Source organism: Ammospiza nelsoni, chromosome 14 (genome assembly GCF_027579445.1).
Source record: "Ammospiza nelsoni isolate bAmmNel1 chromosome 14, bAmmNel1.pri, whole genome shotgun sequence".
NCBI classification, from domain to species: Eukaryota; Metazoa; Chordata; class Aves; order Passeriformes; family Passerellidae; genus Ammospiza; species Ammospiza nelsoni.
Window position 1 is genome coordinate 16,143,304 of NC_080646.1, and position 17,118 is coordinate 16,160,421.

Here is a 17,118-nt window from a genome sequence, read left to right on the forward strand (position 1 = left end):
GAAATGTGGCTCACTATCCTTACTATTCTGCCAGTGCTTTCTTTACTTCTTTTTCTATTTGTTTCACTTTGGCAACAAAAATATACTAATTGGTGTCAGCTTCTAGAAAACTGCTTTTCCTGGATTCCAGGAAATAGCAAAATATTGCTAGAATAGGACTGCAAGCAGAAGGAGAAAATAGAAAAGCAGTTTTCTTCAATTACTTTGATTTCTGTACAGCTGTTACATACAACTTTCTGATCAATATTTCTGATGGTGGTAGGTACTTGAAAACCATTTAAAGTTACATTTGTCTGCCTGAAGCATCAGGTCCTAGGTGTGAGCAGATTTCACGGTGAACTCCTTCTCCATATGTAACATTTTTGTGGCCAGCAATTAAGAGCAGCATTTAATTTCTCACACATCTTGAAACAACTGTAAGATATTTTTTGAAGCCTGACAGTACAATTCACAAGTGTGAAAGGTAAGCTCAGGCCTGTCTATTTGCTGAACAAAAATTCTTGCAAAAAAACACAAGAATTAACTATGTATATATATTCCTGGCAAAAGCTGCTTTCAAGATTGTTCACATGAAAAGAGGAAAAGGGTGTAGGAGATGATTTTTACCTGGAGGAGTAGACATGCAAAAAATCCCAACATTGTTTTACAGAGGGTAATAATCTAGAATACAACTTGTCTAAACAATTAATCCTCTGGGTATTTCTAAGGGTTTTACTAACAAAGATAGTCATATAGCTCAGGCATAAAGACCAGAGCTGGAGCTCAAATGTTAAGGTTTAACATATCAACTGGACTAAGCAGCCTTTAGGTGCACTTGAACTGCTGTCCAACAGCAGCAGTAACCAGAAAACTGGAAATGAGCCAAAACCAGAACTGATGGCACGTTTATCCTTTGCTGCCCTTGGCATCCAGCATTTTACAAACACTGCTATTTAACTGTGAGGTTCTTTTAACATCTCAGGATGAAACACAGCAGCCTGGCCCAACAGCTGGTGTAACTCCTGAGTTACCAGGGAATTTGACAGGACTGTACTGGAATTTATCTTTGCTGAGCAGCTCATGCAACAGCTGGTTTTACATAACTATATAACTGTTCACAAATCTCAATGATAGATGCAAAAAAATAATTTGGTATTTTACTGTTGAGACAGTTTCATTCCAGAAAAATTACTGTGTATTTTTAAGTAAACAAAATTCCCAAACTGTCTGAGTGAATACGGCTGATCTCTTCAGATCACTGCTGGTACCAGAGTCTGCAAAAAGCCTTCCTGTGTTCCTTCTCCTCATGTGCATTTGCATACATTTCAGTGTGTCCCACGGACCAGAACAGCAGTCAAAAAAAACACCAATTACATTTTCCTTTGCCACAGACTGCCCACTTGATCCCTGTAGGCAACTTTGGCCTTCTTTAATTTCTTCATCTTCATATAGAAAAAATATTACCTACAGGACCTAGTGATGGGAACATATTGCCCTCTCAGGGACAATCTCAACTGCAGCCATTCTCCAGGGAACAGGGTTTAATTCCCCAGGAATCACAACCAGATTTACTGCAGAAAGCTCCCAGCCTGTGCAGCACCTGGCTCTGCACCTGTGGGACAAGGACTGCCCAGGCACCTTGTCTCCCACCCCATCCATTTTAGTATCCAGTGGGACCACAGAGACTCTGCTGTATCTGGCTTAGGACACAATCTGGCCAAGAAATTTCTCTGACAAGTAAGAGCAGAGATTGGTCAGAACTACTAATATCAACCAAAAAAACGCCACTGCTTTACTGCAGCAACCTTTGGGCTGCAATTCTTTCTGCTTGTCTTTGCAAAACAAGATTGTTGAAACACTTCACTGCTATTTGTTCTGAAAATTGAAGTTACCTTTTACATAAAAGCATCTTTTCTACATTCAAAGGATCAGAAGATACCCTTTTGTTATATCTACTACCTAAACATCATTTTACTAACATCTAGATAATAAGATATATTAATCATATAAATGTATCTTAACAATCATACTAGTATCTTTTACTAATATCTACTAAAGCTTATTCTACCAAAAAAGAATATTCTTGCCTGTCTTGCCTAGTTGTTCTTTGTCTCGTGGCATATTTCTTAGTAGTCTAAAATGACAGAATGAATCAGAATAAAATTATTCAGAGAAATAGAAAACCATAACCATACTTACTAAAGTAAGAACAAATCTTTTCATAAAAGCCATACATGTTCAATTTTTAATTTGCATTTGTTCACTGTCAGATTCATATTTATTACCCAAGCCTCAACCAAGCATTTTAACCCAGAAATACCTGCATTTGAAAGAATATTGTTTGGTGACTTCTTTAAAGACAAAGCAGTTTTTAATTCATGGATGTATTCAGACTCCTGACCTACCTGGAGTCAGTTTAACAGTGTCATGCCACCTGACAATTACAGTGCACCAGAAGATTCTGTTCATTTTAATTCACCAAGCAGTTCAGGGTTCAGTCACTTCCAGGCACGTTTTTAAAAAAGAGTTTGCAAAGCTAAAATGTTTATTGACATTAAGTCGCATCTAATGAGAGACAAAGTTAGCACTCAGTGAGGCACCAATCTTCCTCCATGTTTTTTCCCTCTGTGTGGAATTCTTACAGCCCAGTAGCCATCTCCACAGGCTACATATCACATGCTGGGTTTGATTACTCCCAGAGCTTTGTAAATGAATAATTCATTTGCCTGCCCTGATCATTCTCCAGTTTCATGTGAACTTGGCTGTCCCTGCCTGCTCTTGTGTTACATGGATGTGACAAGCCATCTGTCATCCCAGCCTCCAGGCTCTTGGGAAGTTGCTCCATCTGGAAGAACTGCCCAAGGAGCTCACTGGAAACACCACAAACAGAAATGCAGGCACCTGTGTGCAAGCTCCAGGGGGTCCTACCGCAGGAGATGCACAGCCCCTCTAAAAAATTTACTTGCTAGTGACTTCATGCCCAAAGCCCCACATAAATAAACTCCAGCCCCATCTGAGCCCCAACCAGGAGAGCTGCCTGGGAGGGCTGGACATGCTGCAAGGTCTCCAGTCTTAGGTACATTACAGAGAACATCTATTCACAGCTATGGACATGAGCAATTCATACAAGAAAGATGATAATGATAGTAATAACAATAAAAACCAACCAGATTTCAAATATGGCAGGAGAAAAAAAAAAAATTAGTGCTTCTGAGATGTTCACATGTTCTAGATTGTTCTTTGTCCTAAATCCTGTCATAACATTATTTTAATTGTAAGCACCTATTCCATTTCTAATACACACTCTAAACTTGCATAACTCATTTCACTTTTTACCACAAGCACCAGGGAATTCACAAGCAGAATTGCTCAGACAGCAAGAACAGACTACATTCCATATTGTTAAAGACACTCAAGCATGAAAGACAATTTTTTAAAATTCATTAAAATATTGAGGGTAACAGTAAGTTTAATGAGGGAAATGAGATAAGATGATTTAACCTCATTTAATTATGCATTCAGAAAAGGAAAGATTAAAGAACTATATGGAAAAATAATGCATTTTCCTTCTCCCTGAGGGCTTACTTAGTTAAATTTGGAAATTGCATCAACCATGAAACAGATACAGTATCATACCACTCATCCACATCAGAAAACCACTGTGAGACCTAATGATAATGCTGTTGGAAATCACTGGAGAAAAAGTGTCTGGGGAAATCCTGTGGCTGTAAGCCCCAGCTGGGCTCTGGGTGGGCAGGGGAGCATTACAGGAGGCAGGGGAACCCTTCCCCCAAGGCCCACATGCCCCAAACAGCTGTTTGGGGAGTGCATTAGCTGGGCAAGGGCAGAGCAGATACACGAGCCTCAGAGCTGCTCCAATAATGCATGTGAAGAGGCCCTGTGGCTCCCTTCACAGAAACTTCAGAGATTTTCTTCTGTTTTCATCACTGGGGATAACTGGATCTTACCCAAGTGATTCCACCTCCCACACACAGGACAACATGCTCCTACAGAGAACTTAATTTGTTAAAAACAAAACAATTCAGCCACGAGCAAATCACTGAAATTCTCCAATGCTCAATGTCAGCAATTAGAGATTCCTAAGAATAAACAAAGTCTAGAGGAATGACTGTTATTTCTTAAAATGAAATGTTTCAAGTCTGGATTGCATCCTCCATTTGATTTGAAGATTACTGAACACTTGTAGCCAGTACTACACGACCTAAGGGGCTTCTCTCTATTTGAAGCTTATCAGCTGAAAGTAACATTCAATAAAACACTGTACAACACTGATTCTTCAGCCCTATAAAAGCCTCTGAAAGTAACATAAAGTATTTTGTTTTCCTCTTAGCCTATTAAAATGCATTATCCATATTGAAATACAGATCACTTTTATTCCCTGTGTAGCTAACAACATTCTCCCTATGCACAAGAACACCTAATAAAGGAATTTTAGCAACAGCTTGGAGCCCTGTCCCTCTATTACGAGCAGCAATCACCAGAAAATCTTTTGTTACAAGTAACTTCAACTAGTGGTTTATCTCAAAAGTGGAATTATAAATCAGCTACAGTGCTGAAAACTCAGCCACACAGCTCCTGCTCTCTAAGCAGCTCACTGCAACTGTACACAGGCAGCAGCCATGGATCCCTGTCAGCCAGCACCCTTGGAGCATGGCTGTGATGGTTCTGCTCCAAACAGAGGAACCCACTCCTGAACTCATTCACGTTACATGCCAGACCCCTGGACAAGGTGCTTTACTTCCATAATATACCACAAGTCTTCAAGTCACCACACATGGCTTCTACTGCTCCCAGGTTAACATACAACTATCTTAAATTGATACATGTACTTCCTGAAACTTAAAAAAAATAAGTAAATAAAGCATTGCACTTTTAATTTTCTTTCAGAATATCCATTTCTACATCCTGCCTGATGGTTTTGTAGAAAGTAGAAAGTCATCTGAGACCACACATGAAGAAAATAAATGAAAAAGAATGCAATTCTGAAGACAATCTCAGAGATTCAGTGCAAAGGAACTAATTTTATAAACCAAATGGTAGTTTTTTATGTCTGCAACTAAACCAATCTTTTCTAGAACCAAAGATCCTGAATTAATCATTCTCCAAAGAGCATCTTTAGAAAAAACAATTCATAACTAAATGTGGTAATTCTTGTCTTCCAAAAAACCATCAATTGTTACTTCAGCATAGGTCTAATAGCATGTTCTCCCAGGACATACAAAACTATCTTGAGCTCTTCCCAGATTCCTGGACATGCATTATTCTTTATAGTGTTAAGCCATCCCAACTTGCAGTCAGTTAGATTGGCAGTTTGTAACCAAAGACCTTTTGCTTCTTGGGATGTTATGAACTGGTTTTAACAGATCAAATTCTAGTTTGTGAAAATACAGCAGAATTTTACCTTCACATGAAAACACACTTTTGGCTCAAACTTAACTATTGCAATAAAAGGCTGCATGAATCTTTTGTCTCCACATTGAATTTAAACGTTGTACTTTCCAAAACTAGGTTTAATTTTGCTTAGAACCCAGGTCATCACATTCTGAATTCACTTCATCCCACAGAGTTTGTGAAAACAACTTAGGCCACAGAAGGGGACTTGCCATTTTTCCGCAGTGCCTTCTGTGCAGGGGGTGCCAGGCAGGCTTGTGCAGTGGCCAGCTCAGGATTGGCAGCTTTAGTTCCATGGTTGGCTTTTACCTTATCGGCCCAACTTACACCCGAGGGAGCCAGGCGTGTTGCAGAAATGGTCACTGCAGGGTTCCTAAATGAAAGTCACAGCTCTTTTTAGTGTCTGGGCAAGTAACAGAATGGTTTGTTAGAAAGCTTTATGAGACCATCACAACAGTGCTGAACAGAACCACCTCTCCTTTGGCAAACTCTCCAGCTTGCAGCAATTTACACTGAAAAGTTGTTGGAATTTGCTCAACTAGTCGCTGTTTTTAATAAACAAGATTAAATTTAATCATTGTGATACTAATTTCTGAAGGCATTAATATTTTTGGCAACCAAAGCAATGCATCATAAATTCTACATACTAAATCTTGAAAAATACTCCTGTCATTTCAAACCTGGCATTTGACCATTTAGCACTCCCAATTCCTTTGAATTAAAAATAACTAACAGATTTTCCTACTCATCTTCCACATAAGTGATTTTATTTATCACACCCTTCTTGCTATCTCTTCTCCAAATTCTTTTCTTTTTGCATCAATGCTGTTGGATACCTCTGACTGTCCCTGTTTCCAGTTTCTGTACTTTTCTGAAGATGTGAAGATGACTACAGGTATGAATCATTAATTTCTACAGAGGTACACCACTACCTTCTCTCCTATCCCCTATTTCTTTCCTAGTAATTCCTAGCATTCTGCCAAAAATTTCTGTAGCACCAAGTAAGTCTCAGCCCTTATTTTCCATCCTATTTTCTCTCACACACAAAATATTGTAGCCCTCTGGGGTTGCCTTGCTGTGAGACACAGACTAAGAAGAAAAAAATTTGCAAGTGTGAAGGATAGAAAACTCATCTTGCTGTTCCTTGCTCTAACACACACAGTTTCTCATCATGCTCCTGTGATTGTGCATAAAACAGCTCCAGCAGCAATAGCAACAGGTTATTACAGCCAAATAAGACTGGCTGAAAGACTAATTGTGCTGAGCTGTTATGTTCTAATAAATATAAAAATAAAAGAGCATTGATTTCCACCAGATTCAAGTGTTTCATTTGAGTGCTTGTGCATATTTTCTCCCCACCACCAGGCATTTCAGCAGACACCTTTCAGATGTTTCAGGTAGGTATCAACAGGTTCCTCTACACAGGGCCTAAACCAAACACACTTTGTAGTATTTTTGTAGAAATACCTGATTTTCAGAGAGCTCATTCCTCAGAGGTGCTGACCAAACAGCCCAGTATCACATCTCTGCTGAGGACAATGCAAGCACTCAGGCCACTGGGCAGTGTGTTCCTGAGATCCCAAAAACCTGAAGGTTGCTGTTTTTCAGCACATACCCTGAGAAAGATCCCAACTGCACACATCTGTGCTCTCCAGACTGAGACAGCACCAGGCAGTGCTGCTCTAAATCTATGCACATTTTTGTTGAACTGCTTTCAGATACTTTCATTTCAACAAGTAAAAGATGCTCTACTGTAGTATACAACATGCTCTACATTTGAACTAGTATCAGTTCTGCCACACATCAGAATCATCATAATCTCACTTTACACTCACTCTTTCTGACCTGTGTTTACTTCTGCTTACTCAGCTGGCCATTCACATTGCACACACTGGCCATTTTAAAATGCCAGTTACAGACATTCTGACCTTTGTTTTGTAGAGAGAAGAGAGTACTAAACAGATCACATGAAATACACTGACGGTATTTTATCTTCAGGTCTTTGTAATTACCAGTTATTAAATGTATTACCAAGTCATAAATAAATAAGTCCTTGATAGGATTTTCCTTTAGAGATCATGGGCTTTTTGTTAAGGAATGCAAAAAATTGCTTATATGATTTAATAACAACAAAACAATACATTGGTTACTACAGAAAAATAGTGCATTCATGAGCTTTGCTTCAAATTAATCTTTATTTTAGCTTCAATAAACTTCTGAGTTGGTTTCATACCCAAAATTTAAACTCCTTCGAGCATTTGATGTCACACTAATCCTGTCTGTGGAGGGACTTGGGATCACGTGGCGTCCTGGAGACATTTTCTTTACTTCCCAAGCCAGTGAAGTCGGTCTGCAAACCCAGGAAAGAAAAGTTTAAAAATACAATTCACAATAAGTCTCCCTCTATCACCTTAAAGCAAAGCTAGAACCAACAAACACTCAGTATATTAACAAATCCTGCTGAATTTGATCATTTATCTCAGCAATTGTTTCTACTCTAACTACAAACCCTATCAGCAAGACCCATATCCAAAATAATGTCTCCTCTCAAGACTACAATGTTTATTTCCAATTCCAGTATAGAGCAAAGCATCAAACCACCATTCAAAAGGAAAAGATGAGGGAAGGACTGGAAACATCCTCTACTTCTACGTGACAGTGACAATGCACATAAAATGTCCTCACACCCATTTTGTCCAAAAGGAAAATTGGTTCTATTTGCTGAAGCTCTGCTAGAAAATGAAGTTTACTGTGAACTTTACTCTCTCTGTAGATTAAAAAAATATAAATCTAATTACCTGCTTTGAGCATCAGCTTTTTCTAGCTTCTCCTGTAGCTGTATCCAATCAATCAATGCTTTGAAGTCCCTTACATAGTTATCAAGCATCATCAGGACTTCCTGAAAAGCAACCATCACATCAATCTTTCTATTTAAAAACAATCCCCCACCCCAATAAAGGAACTGAAAAGAAAGGAGGACATTTACAATTTAGCTTTCTCATTAAACATAAACCCAGGAAAACCCCTGAAAACAAGAAAGCCCAGATAATAAAGATTTTTATGTGAACAATCATTAAAACATTTATCCTAAAAAAAAGGTGCATATTATTCAAGATCTGTTTCAGCACTAATGTGTAAGGACAAAATGGTAACATTTTCAGGAAAATAATTCTTAACTCACATAAGGATACCTGTTTCATTATTAATATCCCTTTTTTGGTCAGAGTTATCTTTTGAAATATGCTGAACATACATCACCAAGAAGGCAAAACTGCATAAAACCTAACAGGTCTGTGGAAAACGAAAATATCACAATTAATCTGTTTGTGAAGTAAAAGTAGACAAAACTACACAAAGGCAGCAGCATCAGAACCTGGGTGGGATTAAAACATTCACTGTCAGAAACTGTGTGGGCATGCTGCAGATTTACTCAGAATATGCAAAACCTTGATGAAGCAGTTTGAATCTGGAACCATATGTTGGTCTCCAACAAATAAAATTAATTGTTACAAAAGGACATATCAATTAACTTCACACTACTCCAGGAAGAAAATCACAGACAAAATGGCAGTGGCTGAAGAGTCTTGTTTCTGATTAAAATACCCTTAACTTTGAGAAATTATTGAGTGTGTCTACTGATGCCCAGTTGGCACAAATGTGTGAGTGTGGTGCCTATGGTATGGTCAGATTACATCAAGAAACAATGAAAAATTCAAGGGAAGTTGCCTCTACTCAGTTAATGGCACCAGTTTTTCCCTGCAAGGTAGAGCAAACATAGTAATGGAACTCTCAGTTGTGTTACCTGGGCAAACTACAAACTTCTGCTGCCACTGGCAGGGAAAGGAGCAATTCTTCATATTCCACGTATAAACTCAAAAATCACTGACTGAACATGACAAAACACAGACCTAAGGCACCTCCTCAGCAAAGCTGAATTTCACCAACACAGCACATGAATGCCTCTCTCAGGGACAGAGTCTGAGCTCATGGCAGCCAGAAAGAGCAGCTTTCATAACTACTCTGTCCCAGACAAGAAAAATGTGTCCTGTACTCTGTCGTGACAACATGCTGAAAATAGTCAAAATCCATGAATGAAGCTTGAATATGAAACTTAAATGAGCTTCACATGCAGAATGTAAAGTACAGACATAACTTTATGGTATAAGGAAAAACACTAATGACAAAATGCTGCTGTTTCACAAGTTCTTTACTGTGCCAATGTCATTCCTGCTGGTAATAAGATAAATTTTCTGCTCAAAGTAATTATTACTTACAAATTTTGGGAACAATTACAAATGAGAAGGTATTGGTTCTTAAGTGTATAACTACAAATTTTAACAGTAAAACCTTTGACAGCAAAACCAGTAAAAACACTCTCCTACAGTCCAGGTAACTAATGCACATTTTTGCAACATCAATCCCATACATATTTACTTTTAATTGTCCTTTTAACAGAAAAAAGACCTCTAACACATGAAAAATGCTTTTTCATATAAAATCATATGGATTATTATCCATTTTGTTTAACATTGAAATTCAGCTTCAGTTTTGACATGAGCATCCTTTTAACTACTCCTTATGACACACACAGATCATATGCTGGTTGCTGTAAGGGAAAGGCACCAAAGTCACACACCAGGAAGGGAAATCAAACAGAATCCCACTGCTGCTGCAGAAGTTGCTCTTTGTTTTGAAATATTCCTCAAAAATGCTAACAAAAATCTTTCTTACAAAGCAGTTGGTTTACAGCACCAAAATAATTAAGTAAAGTCTGCTACAAGAAATGAACAACTCAAGTGTCTCAACCAGTTCTTTTTTTCTGTTCCACTAATAAAATTTCAGCTTTCTAATCCAATTCATGTCCATTTAGGTTAGCTCATGCTAAGTTGTGCTGACTGTTACTAACAATGAGAGCATAGAAACCAAAATTTAATTCTGAATCATTTATTTTTCAAGTCAGCCATTTACATATTCCTCAAGAAAAAAAAAAAAGAATTAACGTGAATATGACTTATATTTCTGAAGTTAGCTAGCACAGGAAAAAACCACAATAAATGGTTTAACCTATTTTAAGGAATGCTTAGCTCCACATTATCAGAAATGATCAGAGCAGACCCATGCAGCTGTAACCCGAGCCATGTTTTATGAACAAGGGAATACAAACAAGACAAGCAGCTGGAGCGGCCCCACACTCACTGATGCACATCTCTCTCCCTAAAGCCATGAGGGCCATTTTGTCAAGCAGAATGGAGCAGAACAAAAGTGGCTCAGAAAGCGCCGTTGCAGGCATGCAGATAACTCCATATAGATGTCCAGCTAAAATTACCAATTAGCTCCCCGATGGGCCGCGGCGGCTTCGATTGGTGTGCGAGGGAGCCGGGGCTGGCGCGGGGCAGGCGGGCCGGCGCCGTCCCTTTGTCCTCTGACACAGGATCCGGCCGGGGCTCCGAGCCAGCCCCGCTACCTGCGCACTGCCACCGCCCTGCGGAGCCAGGCAAAGCTGCACCACCCGAGAAGCTGCTGACAAAAAGGAACCTCCATGGGCCACTGTGCTGCGGCTGCACTGGAGCCAGAACAGTTTTATATCGCATTATTTCTCAAGGTCACATCCAGTCTGTACGGTTCTTAAAGACAGTTGGAGCTAAGTAAGAAAGCAATACTGCTGAAAACAACTCTTCAAGGAAAATCAGCGACATGAAACTCAAACCAGACACAATGTAACTCCTGTTACCTTCTCCTCTCTGTTCTGCATGTTTCTTTTTTGTTTTCCCTTCTTTTCTCCAGCTTTCATTGATCACTCTGCTTGCCATGTATTTATCTCAAAGCAGGACTTCTAGTTTCTTCAGCTGGGTGACTGTCAGAACCCAGGGCATCCCTCTGGCTGTCCTGAGCAGCCAAGACCCTTGTCAGGGGGCTCAGAAGCCCTGGCACACAGCTCAAAACACCTGTGGGTTTGATTATGATCCATGGAGCAAATTACCAACCTTATATGAAGATCAGCAAGCCATAACAGTTTAGGCAGAATAATAGTGAATTTATCACAGGGTGGAAAAGTAGATTTGGGGTTTCTAGAATGGGGGTTCAGGAGGCAAGATGGAGGGAACTGGGTGTGTCCAGCCTTTCTTCTTCTTCTTGGCCTCCATCTTCTGCTGTGATGTTGGCACTTACAGACTGGTTTAGAGTAGAAGCTCACTAACATAGGTGACAGGTATTGGAAAGTAATTGTAAATATTGTACAGGTAGTTTTTAGTATAAAGACATAACACAGCCCTGGGGACAGGCAGAGTGCCTCTGGTGCCTCTGTCTGTCCTGCTGAGCTGACCTCAGCAGGACAGGAGAAAAAATTTTATAGATAAGATACAATAAACAACCTTGAGACCAAGAAATGAAGAGCTCTGACTCCATCTTCAAGCACCAGGCTGGGAAAAGAGACTTTCTAAGGTATCTCAGGTTCACTCTGACAAGTCAGAGATCCCTACAGGAGATCCTATAAATGACTTTGTAACCAACAAAGACCTTCAAGAGCAGCTACACGGGAACCATCCTCAGTCAGGACTCAGGTCCTAGATAGGCCCATTGAAATCCCATTTTACAGAATGGAAGTGCACTTCAGGAAGCCCTTAACCACTTTGAAATGTCCCTTCCTGCATTTATTCTCCCATTCTCAAAAAAGGAAGAGGCAAACATGGAAGTACCAAAGACTATAGGATTTTAAGGTTACTCCAACTCAAAACAGTAGTACATGCATCAGGGAAATTAATTCAGTCACCACATCTGTACTTTAGCTTATTAGACAAGCTAATGGGTTCTATTTTATAAACCATGTCTACCTTATGCTGCTTCATTATTTATACTGAATATTTTAGTTTATGTATTTACCAAAATAAACTCAATTTTTTTTATACTGGAACATGCTTTTAGCACACAAACTATGTTCCTTCCTTCTTTTTTTAAATGTATGTTTTCAAGGTTAACTGGGTGTTTCAGTAATTTGACACAAAAATTGCTTCTAAAAATTCCTTGCAGCCTTTTCATACAGTTAAATTACAGATAATTAAAGCCAGCTCTGGGGTTGGTTCAACCACTGTGATTGTCAAAGTGATTCTTACAGCTCTGGGAAAGGATGAAAGGAAGCAGCTCCTCTAGACAAAGGACTCTCCTTATATCAACTTCAGTATGTGACAAACAATATTTTAAGCAAGCACACAGTCTCCTACACCCAAGTGTTAAATCACCACATCTGGCCTCAGCTGCTCCTCACTGATGCACCTTCAGCATGGCAGCCACAATCCCCTGCCTGACAAGGATGTGCTCCAAAGGGCCACAACCATTTCCAAAGGAAATTTTCTCCAGAAGAATTAATGCAGTGGCACATGCAAGGACTCAATCACACCAAACTTAAATACACACATACACATATATACACACATATGTGTCTGGTGCAAAGGATGGAGAGGCAGAACAGGGATACCCAGACTAAAAGACATGCTGGCTTTTCTGAGTAGACCTCCAGAAACTAATCTCAGGTGAAAAGACAAGAGATTGTACAGACTCTAAGTAATGCTAAACAGCAATGTAAAAAGAATATAGAACAAATTTTTTAAATTATAAAATTCAGCATTTTTGAAAGGAAAAGAACAGCTGTGTAGACATGGATTCTTACACAGCTGAAGCAGTTAATTCATTCTAGGAGGAAGATACCTCCAAAATTAAATTAAAGGTAGTTTGATGTTCTTATATACTTGCTGTATCATTAGTTGTTGGATCCAGTTGCTCAAGCTCTATCAAAAAAGGGCTTACCTGAGTGTGTAGTGTTTCTGTTTATATATACATACACACACACATAAATACAAACTCAGTTGCTGAGACACCTGAAAACACCAGAGAAGAACAGCAGCTGAAGACATCTGCTGCATTAACCAAAACTGACTACAGAATCTGCCTTCTATCCATCTACAGATCTTTTGGTCTTAATACCTTTTATCATACAGCAGGGGATTTAAAGGCATTACCATTTCTGCTCTGCCTACACTTGCCACCCAAACCTAGAAAACAGCAGGTAAAATATTCATATAAACACAAAAAACCTCAGCTAATATAGACCATATCCACACAATTTGCATTTCAAATGTTGAAGGTTACAGCCATATCTACTAGGACATATTTAATCTTTTATCACTATTGCACAAGCTGATTTATGTACAGTGAGATGACGCTTAAACTTGAGAACTATTTCAGAAATAATTCAGCCATGTTCATTACACCTTTCCACACAAAGCATCCAAGCCATATCTATATATCTACATACATGATTTGAGAGTTCTCAGTTCCAAATCAATAGCAGAATACCAACTTCAGCAGAGCCCAAAGCTGAGGAAATACACACAAGCACTGATCCTCTTACACACATTGCCACTGTTTGGATCCTCACCACAACCCTTCTGTCTGCAGTTTCAACCACAAACAGCCACCAGAGGCCTCTCCCACTGGGGAGCATCAAACATCTTCAGTGACAACACAATCGATAAAACTGCAGCAGCTCCTAGGACAGGGGACAGAAAAGGCACAAAATACCAAAAAAGCCCAACTAACACTTCTATACCAGGTTAAACAGAAGGTATAAAATGCCAGAAGTTGTTATATTTCATTTTTACATGGGTCCTCTTAGAAAACAACTTTTATACAACTACAATGGTTAAATGGAATAGCACCTGCCCATTTGACTGAGCCAGAAGTTTAAAGAGTCAAAATTAAGGAAGTTTTTGATAATGTGAATTTATCTTAATTGAAAGGATTTTTCAAAATACCACTTTAAAAAATGAAAGAAAGGTTAGCAGTGGGACCATTTTGGTTTCTTATTTAATATTATTTCCCACCTATGTCCAACAGTCAAAATGGGAGAAACTCAACTGTCTGTCAAAACCACCATAAAATAATGACAAATAATAGAATTTATAGAAGAGAAACATTATTAGTAAAAATTCTTTGCAAGACTAAGCAGTTTCACACTTCATAATTTAATTAACAGAAATGATAGTAATTTATGAAAAGAATAGTCATAATTTAACAGTAACCTGGAAAAGAAAATCCCAGACAAAAGACCACAGCACAAACACATATTCCAGCTGCTTAGGTAAGGCACACTTGTGCTGAGAAAAAAGATCTTTTGAAAGGTAAGAGTGACATGAACATTACATAAGTTTCACAGCATTTGACACTGGACTGCCCTGTTTGCTCATTTTTGTTTTTTTTCACCTCTGTTTTGCAAACAAGTAACCTGAGCCACACAGATACATACATCATTGTCAAGAGTCTGCTGAAATGAAGACTTTTCACTCAGGCTACGTCTGTCCCCATCCTAAAGCAGATCAAGTAGCCCGATTAAAATGTTGAACAGTATCTAACCCCCAAAAGATGTGATAATGACACAAATAGGCTTCTGTTCTTTCAGTCACAAAAGTTTAAAATGCTAATTTAATTACAGTGCAAGGTTGGCTGACTTTCTTAAACCAAAAAATTCTACAGAAAGTTTCCTGAGCAGGAAGACAGTTCAGTAACAAAATGTTAAATTGTGTTAGACCAACGAGAGATTTGGAAGCCTCTGAGCTACTGTTCAGTTCTCAAAGCTGCTTTCAATGAAATGTATTTGTACACTAATCTCAATAGCAATTTGGCTGTGTCTGATTACAGCAGAGAATGAGATGCATAAGATAAGAAAAAAGTTTACTTAAATTGATATATGAATTTTTTTACAGTGATTAGATAATCATTTCCAGAATGTGTTGAGTTTCCAGCCATGTTTAATACAAAAACAAAGTCATCACTTTAACATTTCTTGTATAATGTATTCTGACTTCTCTTAATGCTTGTGATAAATTCCATTGCCAAAGCATGAGTGATTTTTATTAAATGACAAGGGTATTTCTAAAAATCTACTGGAAAATCACAATAAAATGTGAAACAGATGCACAAGCCATTACAAATCCAGGTTGTTTGAAACTGGAAGTGTCTTACAGTGACATCCCAACCAGACATTGCTTACACTCAACCACCAATCACTTTCTTAACAAAGGGAGAATGAGAAGAGTGATAACTATCACTGCAGAAAGGGAGGAGAGTGTAATTAAGCCGCTTAACAGCAAGCAAATGAATGTGAAAAAGGCTGAACTACAACAGTGCCACCTACAGTAAAGGACATTACTGGGAAAAAGAAATCAATCAGTGCTTAGTCACAAAAATAACAAAATCAGAACTCAATTAACAAAGTCTGATTTCACCAAAAAGCTGAGCTCTAATAATATAATGTACAGCATGACAAGTTTTATATAATTTAAAGATTAGTCCTTGCTCAAGATGAAAGCATTTTCTTAAATATGAATATATATGTCCTCAGCTTTTCTATCTAAAAGCCTGTACAAAATGCAAATGAAAACGTAACATGTTTCTGAAGCTCTAATTCCTCATTTACCCCGTTTCTAAAATATAAAAAAAAGCCAGCTAGAAGGCAGGTAGGCAAAGGAGAGCTGGGGCATTACCTTGCACTCCACCACACTCTGGTCTGACTCGCAGGTGACGTAGATTTCATCCACGGCCCGCCGCAGGTTGTCGAACAGGAACGCCCAGTAGCGAGCCCGCAGATCCACCTTCCGAGGCTGCCTGGCTTTTGTTGGGCTTTTGTCAAAGCTTTTGTCTCCAGCTCCTGCTGCTGCTAATTTACAGTCCAAGGTACTGTTCTGAGAACAAGAAGGTACAAGGGGAAAGGAGAACAGCAAACAGAAGTGTGGTAAGGAGTTGGGTTTCTGTGCAACACACCTTTCACCAACATATTGAAACACCCATAAACAGGCACATCTTCACTGAAGACAACTACATCACTGCACTCACCTGAGGTTTTCAACACACACTCTCTTAAATACAGGCAGCACTTATGATCAACCAGATTCTGTTTCTTTGACAGTTATAATATTTGCATTCCACACAGTATGAGATACTCTGCCTCTCAGCACACTGGAAAGATACATTTTCTAATTACATAACCTGTATTACTTTTTCTGACAGATGTGCATATCCAGAGGTGAAAATAGCATTTTACTAAAAAACATACCAGCAATATTCCACCACAGGGAAATTCTATTACCAAGACATTACATATGACATGACTGTTTTTAAACCCTCATGGCAAAACGTGTTCATGTCAGTGAAATGCACCCTAAAACACAGATTTAACTGACCCAGCACTGCTTTGCTGCACAGGTGCAGGGGACAGCCAACATGTGTGGAAACCCAGGGCACCAGGAATATTTCTCTGTCTGCTCTGGAGTGTCCTGATCCCCAGGAGAGCACTGACTTTGACTCTCATTCCTGGAGAAAGTTTCCTAGACTTCAAGATAGACTGGAATCCACAAAAGTGTGAAATAGATTATAGAGAGTAGTGTAGGTGTATCACTTGGTGAGAAATTTAGGTTTTGGGATTTTTAAAATGTGAACAGAGTCGTGGATGGAAGCAAGATGGAGGGCACAGGGCATTGTCCTGGGTTTGTTCTTCTTGCTTCTTCTTCCTTCCTCATAGGTTTGGGTGGCATTTTGTAATTGGACAGAAAAGTCTGCACTGGGGGCTCTTTGGGATCAGTTATTGGGTTAAAAGGGAAAATAATCTAGGTGTCAGTTCTTAATTGGATAGTTTAGTCTTAAAAGCCCTTGTAACAAGAGATTGTGGGCCATTTTGTG

The 17,118-nt window shown here is 38.9% G+C and overlaps 1 protein-coding gene across 3 annotated transcripts in view; it reads right to left on the reverse strand.

Annotated features, from left to right (window-relative positions):
• SCAPER (S-phase cyclin A associated protein in the ER) overlaps positions 1-17,118 on the reverse strand; it is a 136,549-nt gene that overhangs the window by 106,092 nt on the left and 13,339 nt on the right. For all 3 annotated transcript variants that reach the window (XM_059482023.1, XM_059482022.1, XM_059482024.1), the window contains exons 5-8: positions 15,927-16,124; positions 8,190-8,290; positions 7,625-7,741; positions 5,604-5,764 (exon numbers count right to left, since the gene is read on the reverse strand). In XM_059482023.1, the coding sequence (XP_059338006.1) occupies positions 5,604-5,764; positions 7,625-7,741; positions 8,190-8,290; positions 15,927-16,124 (577 nt within the window). The remainder of the gene's footprint in view (positions 1-5,603; positions 5,765-7,624; positions 7,742-8,189; positions 8,291-15,926; positions 16,125-17,118) is intronic.